General features: G+C 42.9%; 1 protein-coding gene across 3 annotated transcripts in view; it reads right to left on the bottom strand.

Moving 5' to 3' along the window:
• MCM10 (minichromosome maintenance 10 replication initiation factor) overlaps window positions 1–11268 on the bottom strand; it is a 44618-nt gene that overhangs the window by 19078 nt on the left and 14272 nt on the right. For 2 of the 3 annotated variants that reach the window (XM_049624597.1, XM_049624596.1), the window contains exons 8-15: window positions 10778–10945; window positions 9488–9604; window positions 6791–6990; window positions 5372–5472; window positions 4271–4583; window positions 2823–3051; window positions 1477–1621; window positions 729–847 (exon numbers count right to left, since the gene is read on the bottom strand). In XM_049624597.1, the coding sequence (XP_049480554.1) occupies window positions 729–847; window positions 1477–1621; window positions 2823–3051; window positions 4271–4583; window positions 5372–5472; window positions 6791–6990; window positions 9488–9604; window positions 10778–10945 (1392 nt within the window). The remainder of the gene's footprint in view (window positions 1–728; window positions 848–1476; window positions 1622–2822; window positions 3052–4270; window positions 4584–5371; window positions 5473–6790; window positions 6991–9487; window positions 9605–10777; window positions 10946–11268) is intronic. The other variant, XM_049624598.1, reaches the window with a different exon arrangement.

Genomic DNA, 11268 nt, shown 5'->3' with positions numbered 1-11268 from the left:
ACACACACACACACACACACACACACACACACACACACACACACACACAATCAAAGAAAGAGACCCATGGTATTTAAGTGACCAAAAGACCACACCGAGAGTCTTCATTTCTACTTGTTTCATTTACATTTATCATCCACCCCTCCGACAACTTCTACTTCATTATTTTTCCTGGGATAGTTGTGCCTACACATTTATATAACAAAATACATATATTTTTAATATAACCCCCTCCCCCCCCTTTTCACATTATACGTAGGATATTATACTGATATCCTTGAAGTTTCTAGTTAGGTAATTTATATTATCCAAGAATTTTATTTCAGGATAATAAAGGAGCAATCCAAAATGTGAGGCATTGGAAGCAACTATGCCCAATGGGTTGTTAACTACTGATTTACAGTATTTGAAAAGCCAATGGAAAAATATTTGAATGGAAAAAAATCCCTTCCCATAAGGCAAGGCAGGAAATAATAGCGGTGAACCGCCTAAATGTTACTTCAAAGTCATTAACTACAAGACAACATTTTTATAATACTGAGGCCCATTAAAACAATGTTACATGATATTCTTCAATTCAAGGACAAAGGCAAAGCTAAATTCTATCAGAAATATTCCTGCTCTTCGAAGTCAACTCAGACATATAACTACGTCTCGGGTGAGTCCCACAATAAAAAGCCTCAAGTCTGAAGGTCGTCTGTGTCATCTTTGACCTTTTGGGCTCTTACCTCTCTCAGAACCCCTGTGTGCTTCGACTTTGCTTTTAGAATTTTCTGAAATTCATCAGATTCCAGGTAGGCAAGTTGTTCTCTTCTTTTTTTCCTGGCAGGCTCCAACTCATCTTCAGCTAGAGCAGAAAGGAAAAACGATGGTCATTACAGAGGAATTTCAGGAAGCCAGTGAACCTCATGGACTCAGCTACCCCTGTCCTCTCCCTCTCTGCCTAACAGGCCCTTCAAACCTAATTTACCCCACTAGGTACCAACAGAGGGAAACTCTTAAGGAGTGAGGCTGAAAAGGAGAGCCTAGAATATGAGGTATGGCAGATTTGACCACTGAATTAGAATCTCTTTTCCACCTTAAAATAGGAGCTCTGATGACAGGAAACATCAACAAAAATCCTTTTTACAAATTGATGGTAAAATGTCACTGCCAACTTCAGAGTTTTAAAAATAAAAACAAGGCAATTTGCTAAGAAATTATGCTCCTTTCAAAGCAAATCTTTATACTAATATATCTGTGCAAAGATCCAGTGAGAAACCTTTTTCCAAGCTCTTAGATTGTGCCTAATTTCATTTCAATTTAATGTGATTATAGAAAACGGTCAGTTCCAGTTGTCAAAATTCTATCTAGGTGTTGTAGAGAGGTAAATTTAAGTAAAACAATGACTTTTGATATCAGGGATGGTGGTTATAGTTTAGAACATCTCCTTACAGATGGCTTCATCCCCACTGTTAACTCTGAAATCCACAGTACCTTGAGGAGAAAATGTGTTGTTCTTTTCTACACGTTCCTTCACTTCCAGGACATCCTGGGGGTCCTTCTGCTTCTTTTTAATGCCGTTTGGATCTGTTTTTGTAAGAAGCTGACCTTTTGCCCTTAATTTGGTTATAGCAGCTAACTAGAAGAAAAGAGGAGATAAAAATCTTAAAGATGAGACGGGTATCTGTGATCCTAAATCCTTTTTCTAGTTATTAGCCAGTGAATTCTGTTCTCACATACAAATTGGCAAAATAGATCTTCTCTTTGCTTAGCATTATTAACCCGATTATTAAAATTTTAAAGCATGGAGACAGGTCTATGAGCTAATAAATAAAGTTTCAGTTTATTTAAATATCAATAGTTTCATATCAGCTACACTGTGGGCTTCAAAACCCATAGAGGAATCACATAAACATTTTGGAAGTTTGTTTTAGAATCAGACGGAATGAGGGGCGCCTGTGTGGCTCAGTCGGTTAAGCATCCAAGTCTTGATTTCGGTTCAGGTTACAATCTAAAGGTTCATGGGATCAAGTCCCATGTCGGGCTCTGCACTGATAGTGCGGAGCCTGCTTGGGATTCTCTCTCCTGCTCTCTCCCTGCCCCTCCCCTGTTCACGCTTTCTCTCAAAATAAATAACAAAAAAAGAATCAGAATTAGGATAGAATTTTAGCTCTGCCACTTACTAGTTTGTAACCTTATGCAAATTAACGTCTCAGCCTTTATAACATGGAGATGTTTTCCTAGGCTGTGTGGATAGAATGAGAGAATGCACGCAAAGCATGAACCTATACATAGAACATGGCATGTGTGTATCGATCACAGGTACATGCGCAATTATTATCATTATTCTTACTGCAAATACAGCTTTGGCTTATAACTAGCTTTTGCCCTTCATGTGGTATAGCTACTAACTAGAACAAAGAGAAGACAGGCTCAAGTTGGGGCTCAGGGTGACTCAGGAAGTGGAGAGGTGGGGTTCTGAGCACTCCCGACTCCTATGTCGATCAGAGTGACTTAGCTCTTGCATAAGAGTTCTTTTAAAGAAGGATTCTTCAAACCACCATTTTACAGTCTTGCCTCAGTAATTCCTAGTTTGTCTCTCTCAGGCCAGTGTTTACGCAATGTCTTTTAGCCGCGTAAGGAACAGCGTTGAGAACAGGTTAACGTTAAATTAATGGCATTATGTTGATACCATCATCACTTAAAATTCCTTTGACTCTGATTATCATGATCAATAAAAAGCTATTACTGTCTTTCCTGGTCATAGATGTATAAAGTCTGCAACTCCAGTCATGTCCTACAGAATGCAAATTCAAATGGTGAAAAAAGATGTCACTTACCTTTTTGGCTTCTGCTAAAGCACTCAGTTTTGGTCTTGGTGGAGGGGACTCATCAAAAAATAGAACATCATCTCCTTCTGAGATGCCTCGCCCAAGCTTGGGCATCGGTGTGGCTGGTGTTCCTTCCAGGCTGGGGAACTCAGCCCCCATTTGTGGAGACCAAGAAGGGGCCCGTTGAGAAGAGGGTGGCACAGCCAGGCTTTCGACCCCACTTGAGCTTTGGAGAAATCTTTAAAGAAATATGCAGTCACACAATGTGCAGACTGGCAGACCGCAGGCAGGGGAGCAGTTGGTAAGTAGCTGTTTGTAAAATAACTCCCCTCCTTGGTCAATAATTCAGATTAGCACACAGGAAGAAAAACGCTGGCTTTACTAACTCTGGTTTAATTGATTTTTCATAGAATACGATCACTGTTTTACCAATTTAGAACTGATTACTATTTTTGCCAACGAGCTTTCTAGCAAGTGCCTCTACAGAATGCAGCCTTGCAGGTGAGATGTGGGCCACCCAGGCGCCCCAACGGTAATACCTTTAAAAGGACAGCACTCCCTACTTCACACAAGGCCACGACTCCCATGTATCTATTTAGCTCGTGTGTATGTAGCTACATGATGCACGCATCTAAAGATATTCCATCAGCAGCTCAAACTCACCTGCCTGAGGCCAAATGATTGCTCAGATTTTTCCAAAGAATTTCCTCTGGACTTTCCTGTTCATTAAACCACTGCCTTTCAGTGGCCCAGATTTGGGACAGTGTAATGGTTCAAACCAGAGCAGAACAGGTGTGAGTCCAAACCTGGCTCCATCAACCACCTGCTCTCTGGCGCTCAGTTGTATCACCCACAAAATGAGCATAAGAGCACCTCACAGATCATGGTAAGGGCCGCGTGAGACACTGTATTTATGCAGGACACAGCATGGCGCTCCATACCCACTGAGCATCTGTGAACCTCGCTCTTATCACTGTTCTGAGAACCTGAGTTCAAGATCCTTTGACGTGTTCACCTTCTGTACCCATTTCTACTTGCTTTTGCCTCTAAAAGGACGCCACTTCCCCTGCCTCATTTTCATCATTTACCTGAACAACTGCAAAATTTACTCACTGGCTTTGCCTGTACTTATGACACTAATTGTGGCAAAACTAAAGAATGAGAGGGAACACGTCGCCCTGCACAAAACCCTCTGCAAGTGTTTCTTTCTCTTCTTCTTGGGATGGTAATTACTATAACCTGTGCCACCTGGTCTCAGATTCTCTGCATGAGTCAGAAATCTAGAACTTAAAATGTTTTCTTCTTAGGTTAGGTTAAAATTGTTTTTAAACTTTCAAACTTAAAAAAAGGTAGCTAACCATCCAAAACCTGAAGGCACACGTTGGAAATCTATTAAGACACTCTGATAATCCCTGAGATGAGTTATCTAAACAGAGTATTAAACCTATCCTTCTTACCGTTTCTGTATTTCTTCTGATCTCTTTTTCCTCATCTCCAGCATGTGCTGTTTCTGCTGCTTCAAGAGGGCTGATGCCGAGACAGACTGGAAAGCGGGTTTCAGGCTCCCCGTCAGCCCTAAAACACAAGCCATAGGCTGAGGCGCTCCGAGGGGCCGTGGGGATGCAGTGTGGGCACCAGAGAGGGGAAGGCTGACTCTACCTGATGACCTGGCTTTGGCTAAATGTTGTTTCAAGTTTCTGGCTCCAAATGTAGGCAAGTCCATCAGTTCCCTGAATTCCTCAGAGCAAGATAAGCTTTTCTGATGTATTCCTGGAATATACAAACATCAGCTTTAGAGGACTCTAGTTCAGACAGTTTGAGGTCAAGTGATGTCACTTTCTTTGTCCTTATTTTTACAGTAGGCTCCACGCTCAACGTGGGGCTTGAACTCACAACCCTGATGTCAAGAGTGCTATGCTCTACCGAACGAGCCAGCTGGGTGCCCCTCGTGATATCGCTTTTTAAGCTCCAGATTCACAACTCAGTTGTTTGTAAATGAAGTAGGTGGAAGGCCAAAAGAAAAAAGAATCCTTAGTCTCTAATATGAGACTAGTAGGACTTTGAGGACAGAACAGATAAATCTTATTTCTAGTGATGATTAGAACACCAGTGTCTGTGGGCTCATTTCATACATAACATCTGGCACGTGCACGATGGGTATGGTCTGTGCTGGGCCCTCACCACTGTTAGGAACAAAGCCCCAAGTGAGAAGGGCAGAGGTGCCATTCTTTGACTTAGACTTGTTTTAATGAAAAGGTAACTGATGGGTTTGAGCAGGAACCGGATACTACAGATTCTAATGCTGGACATTAGGAGTTAGACCAGACACATCAAGAAAATTTACAAAGCATACCAAGCAAAGACTCAGCCACGATAATATGCTGCTTTTTTTTTAAGATGCTACCAGCCAAGCCTGATTCCTTTGGCTTAGGCCACATCACTCAGTACAGTGATGAGGGAATATTTTTAACTTAGGGTATGGGCCAAGACCATTTTCAATCCTAAAGACGAGATATTTAAACTGCAGAAAGAAATACAGCATCGAGAAAGCAAGTTACCAAGCTTTTGTTGGGCTTCCTGAATGATCAAGTCTGTCCCCTTGACGACCATATTAGTCAGAGTGGTTTGAATCTTCTTTTTAGGAGCAACAGCAGCTGCACTGAAATGACAAGGGTCACCCCCAAAAGGTTAAGTCATGACACTTCAATGTTTTGATGAGGTAAGGGCACAGCTGTGTTCATTTATTACAAGCTGCCGGAAGTTTGTCACAGAACTAAGGCAACTTTCCTAATACTGTGGTCCTACAGTGCAGCAGGTGAATGCATTACATCAGGCAATCTGCAACTCTGGGTGAGGTCTTTCTGGACAAGCAACATGGCAAAAGAAATAAACAATATGCCAATACTTTCATCAAGTAGTCTGGGAATTAATCTTAAAATGATTGAGGACTATGCAAAAACTCAGGATCTTAGCGGGATAAAATATTGTTTGTAATGTTAAAAGTTGGAAACTCCATTAATGTTTATCCACAGGGAACCGTGTTGTCAGAGAGTCACCTAAAAGCATACTAAGTAGCCACTAAAAATAATGCTGTAAGTGTATATTTGATAAGGAAAGGGTTAATTGTTTTATGTAGGGAAAAAAGTTACTAAGTATAGGTCCATTTTGATCTCATTTTATATTACTAGAAATTACTAGAAATTTATACACATGGGGCTCCTTTGGGCTGTGCTGTATGCACACATTTTTTATAACACAGCGGTATTGCTTTTTGCAGTTTGGAAAAATACAGAAATTATTTTAAATCTTAAAAACGTGCTTGATGTGATAAGCTAGGCAGGACGTGAGAGTCCTCTTGCCCAATTTCCGTTAGACTGGGAAGAAAATCTGTTTTGTTCTTGGACCAATGGTAGCTCCCTTGTGCCAGGTCCCCACCTGTCCTCATACGTGCTTCCTACAATACTGTGACATTGCCATTGATCACCTAGTTTAGGGACTCTATGGAGGGCCTGTGCTCCCCAGAAGAGAGGCTGTGGATGTTTGCCTTGGCAGCACTCCACTCCTAAGGCTTGACTGCTACTGATTCACGGAGTTAAATGTGGATTCCAAGAGGTTTACGAGCTCACGGTAAAAGTCATGAGGGAAATGACTTAAAGGAGGCCAACACTATGATTAACATAGTTCCAGCAGCCATACAATCGCCCCTGACAAAGTTGCACTATGACATCAGAAGCCAAAGGAGAAGCGTGGGCTCCGAGGTAAAGACCATCATGACACGACTAATTTCTCGCCCCGTGTTCTCCTCTCTACCTGGGCATAAAGGAGGTCCTCGTCTACCCTGTTCCGGGCAGTGAGCTATGAAAGATAAAGGCTGTCCAAGTCTCCCAGGACTATTACAGAACAGGACAACCACTGGGATTCTTCTAAGGAGACAAGCAAGATCCCTGTCGCAAAAGACGCCCTGGAGAATGTCTTACATGGAGGCTGCGTACGATGCAGAAGAAACTCCTCCGTAGTAAAAACCATCCTGACACAGCCGTTCTCTCAGGCCGGTGCCTTTGCGGGCAAACTTCTTTGGAATTCGTCCTCCAGAGAAGGTTGACTGCAGGTCAGCTCGCCTGGCGCTGAGCTTCTTGTACTGGGTCTGGATGTGGTACTGACAGTACTCACAGTCGTTCTGCAAAGGGCAGAGCAGCGGCATCAGGATTAGGGACACACATGGCGGGGACAGCATCAATAAACACTGGTCCTTTTGCTCAGCTTCGAGGGGCACTACTCTTTTTTTTTTGAAGTCTGTTTATGTATTTTGAGAGAGAGAAAGAACACAAGTGGAGGAGGGGCAGAGAGAGAACCCCAAACAGGCTCTGTGCTGCCAGCGCAGAGCCCAATGCGGGGCTTGAACTCATGAAACCAGGAAATCATGACCTGAGCTGAAACCAAGAGTCAGACACTTAACCGACTGAGTGCCCCCCACAGGCACCTTTGTGGGGCACTATTCTAGGTGCAGAATCCCCCCTTTGACCTCCAAGCCCATTCCTAAAGGGGAGGTATACACAGACTTACTGGAATTACACTTAAAAGCTCTAGTCACATGAAAGAAAAAGTGACACTGTTCACCCCATATGCCCTCTTTCTAAAATGGAAGGAACATTAGCTTCTAGAATGAACCTCAAGAACATTATGCTAAGTGAAAGAAGTCAGACACAAGAGGCCATATTACCAGTAGATGGAGGTGAGGGGGTAGGGAAGAGGTTCCTTAATGAGTATGGGGTGTTTCTGTGGGGAATGAAAAGGTTCTGAAACTAGAGAGCGGCTGGTTGCACAAGAGTAAACATGATGGGTATCACCAAAGTGTACATTGTAAAATGGTTAACTGCAGATTGTGTGAATTCTACCTCAATATGCACTGATACAAGAATACACCAACATCAGCATCGAGTGAAATTTTTCTATGCCTCTGGCTGCCTCTTGGACTAATGCTACTCCTTCAACGAAGGAAAAAAAAGGAAAGCAATGTGCTAACGTTCTACAGGGTGAGTCCTTAGGTGTGGGGACAGTGGGGTTTTAATGATTGTGTTCCTATGTGGAGATCTGTAAGACACTTCACTCTGAGACCTCTTTTTCCAACTCCTTACCTCCTGCTATTCCCTGCTCAGCAGGTGATCTGTTAGGCAGGAATGAGGCAACTAACGGAGATGAAACTTGGCATTTAATCCTTTCAGAGAGCTCTAAGTAGCCCCAATTCACCCCCACGAGGATGGCTGTCATCAGAGACCAATAAAGACAGGTGCTGATTGGGACGTGGAGAAAATGCAGCCCTCCTCTCTGCTGGTGAGAATGTAAAAGCCACCTTGGAAACCAGTCTGGCAGTTCCTCAAAAGCCGAAACACAGGGGTTACCATTTGACGCAGAAATTCCAGGTATATACCCAAGGAAACTGAAAACATACACCTGCACAATAACTGCTACATGAATGCTTATAGCTGCAGTATTCCTAACACGCCCCACTGAATGATGAATAAACAAAACTGATATATCCACACGATGCAGTATTATCCAACCACAAAAAGAGAATGAGGCAGTGACACCTGCTACAACATGAATGAATCCTGGAAACATGATGCTAAGTAAAAGAAGCTAGACACAAAAGGCATATTGTATAATTCTATTAGTAAAATGTCCAGAAGAGGCAAATCCAGAGAGACAAAGTAGAGTAGTGCTTACCAGGGACTGAGGGAAGAGGGTAATGGGGACTGACTGCTAATTAGTATGGTTTTTTTTTTTCTGGGAGGGGGAACAATACCGAAAATGTTCTGAAATCACATAGTGCTGATGGTTGCACAACTCAGTATTACAACTACTCAACTGTCCACTTTGAAAGGGTGAATTGCATGGTATGTGAATTATATCTCAAATTATCATAGTTACTATTTTTTTAAAAGCTCTAAAAAAATACAGGGTGCCTGGAGGGCTCAGTTGGTTAGGCATCCAACTCTTGATTTCAGCTCAGGTCATGAGATCAAGCCCAGTGTTGGGCTCCGTGCTTGGGACTCTCTCTCTTGCCCCTCTCCCCTGCTTGCACACACGTTCTTTCTCAAAATAAACAAACATGGGGCGCCTGGGTGGCTCAGTCGGTCAAGCATCTGACTTCGGCTCATGTCATCTCGCAATTCATGGGTTCAGGCCCCACATCGGGCTCTGTGCTGACAGCTCGGAGCGTGGAGCCTGCTTCAGATTCTGTGTCTCTCTTTCTCTCTCTCAAAAATAAATAAACATTAAAAAAAATTTTAAATAAACAAACACTGGGGAAAAAATGCTCTAAGAAAATAAATGTTGGAGTTAACAGACTAAAATAAGGTTTTTAGTGTATTTTATCATAGTGTTTGATCTCTGGCACTACTCAGAATTGAGGGCAACTAAAATTCCGCCTTCCTCATACCTCCTAGTCAGTTGGCAGTAAAAGAGCACTTTCCTTCCTAACAGTTCAATCCTTCCCGCATCCTTAGTTTTTTAAAGTGGCAGTTATTAGCCACACACTGAATTGTCTTACTTTGGTGCTTCCTGTTACGTAGGAAACTCAGTTCCAAGTTGGTCGTTACTGCTACGCTATCTACAATCTACTCCTATTAGCTCCTGTCTTTAGCAGAAACCACCCCAACAGAACTGAAACCAACCAAATTAACAGTCTGTGTACACGGCTGTCCATTCTTCTTCTTTGCTTTACAGGTTCCCAGGTCAAGAGCTTCACCCATGATTAAGATCTTCTGAGGATGATCAACAGACAAACACACCTGCAGAGAAGACACAGGCCGGGACTTAAAAGTGGACAAAGGCATGGCCTTTCATCGGCAAGAATGAGTAAGAGGCTGGTTGGTGGCAGTTAGCAAGGCGCTAGCAGTCTATAGGAATTGGAAGCCAGGACCCGAAAAAACAGCTGTAGGCATGGGAGGTAGAGAAGACACGTTCAGTTCTCTATGCAGTAGCCATTATCTCCATCTTTGCTGCAGAATCCGGATTTCTTGTGGGCTAGCCAACGCTCAGCCTTAGATGATGGATCCTGTTTATTTTCCCAGCATGCCCTGCACTAGTGATGGTCATGTGACTACGTTCCGTACAAGAGACTGAGGCAGGAGTTCCGGACAAAAGCAGACGGAGTGAGGCTGGTTCGCTTCCTGCCTTCAAAGGTGATGTGAGGGCGAGAACTTCAAAGCCATCCAGGGACCAAGAGGAGAAGGCTGAGAGGCTCACAGACACTGACTGACATCACTACATTGCCTATGTCGGGCTTATTTATTATGTGAGAAAAACAAACCCCACTGTTTACCATTAAAAGAAACGGTAGGGAAGTTTTTGTTACTTGTAGCCAAATACTTCTGAACCAACAGATGAAGATTTGTTGCCATTCTCTGGTGAAAGGAAAGAAGTAACTTTGCCTCTCACTCTCTGGTATTATATTAAAGATAATATGTAGTAACAACAAAATGATGCTTTTTGCCAGTCAGGTGGAGAGAAGGTCTGCTCCTGTTCGCAGGAGATCTCGGTTTGCTCTCCTGCTGCTTGAGAAGATGACCTCACTGATTCTGAGCTGCAGCTACAGCTGTACTAATGAATGGAGCCAAGTCCCCTCCCCTATAAAATCCTACCCTCTTGATGCAGCCACTGAAATCTATGGGAGAGATCTAAGGAGATCTGAACATAATAATTCAAAAACACTCCAGGAATCTTGAAACTAATTTGGAAAGATAAGATTTAAATTATGAAACACTTAAGAGTAGGTAGAAATTCAGAATATTGGTGGGTAAAGAACAAAAAACCAGATGAGTGGAACATAAAAGTATGACTCAATATGCAGGGGTGGACCAGTCACAAAATGTTTCTCCTAAAACTTGGCTAAGCTGCAAAGACCAAAAAAAAAACCAAAAACAAAACAACAAAGAAAGAAAGCCATGGAAACAGATTTTTACCTCCTCAGAACCATCCCTGGGCTTCATGGGGTTCGCGTTGAGCAACCCTATGACAGTACCCTGTTCAGTCTTCCAGAGTTGTTTGTGAACTTCTCCAAACAAGAACAACGACACGTACCGCGTCAGGTCACGGAGATCATTCAGTCGCCAGATACTAAATGTTTTCCCCTGGAACAAATATTTATTCTTATTTTTACTAAAAAATTTTTTGAAAAATTTTAACGTTCTATTTATTTTTGAGAGACAGAACACGAGTGGGGGGAGGGGCAGAGAGAGAGGGAGACGCAGAATCCGCCAAGTAGGCATCAGGCTCCGAGCTGTCAGCACAGAGCCCGATGCTGGGCTCAAACCCCTGGAGCACGAGATCATGACCTGAGCCGGAGTCGGAAGCTCAACTGACTGAACCATCCAGGCGCCCCTTATTTTTACTAAGTTTTGCACAATGGGCTATACTGTCTCCATGTAGAAGTGCTCTATTGTGGAAAAATATA

This window comes from Panthera uncia, chromosome B4 (genome assembly GCF_023721935.1).
Source record: "Panthera uncia isolate 11264 chromosome B4, Puncia_PCG_1.0, whole genome shotgun sequence".
Lineage (NCBI taxonomy): Eukaryota > Metazoa > Chordata > Mammalia > Carnivora > Felidae > Panthera > Panthera uncia.
Note: the sequence above shows the minus strand (reverse complement) of the source record. Positions and strands in the feature narration are given on the sequence as shown.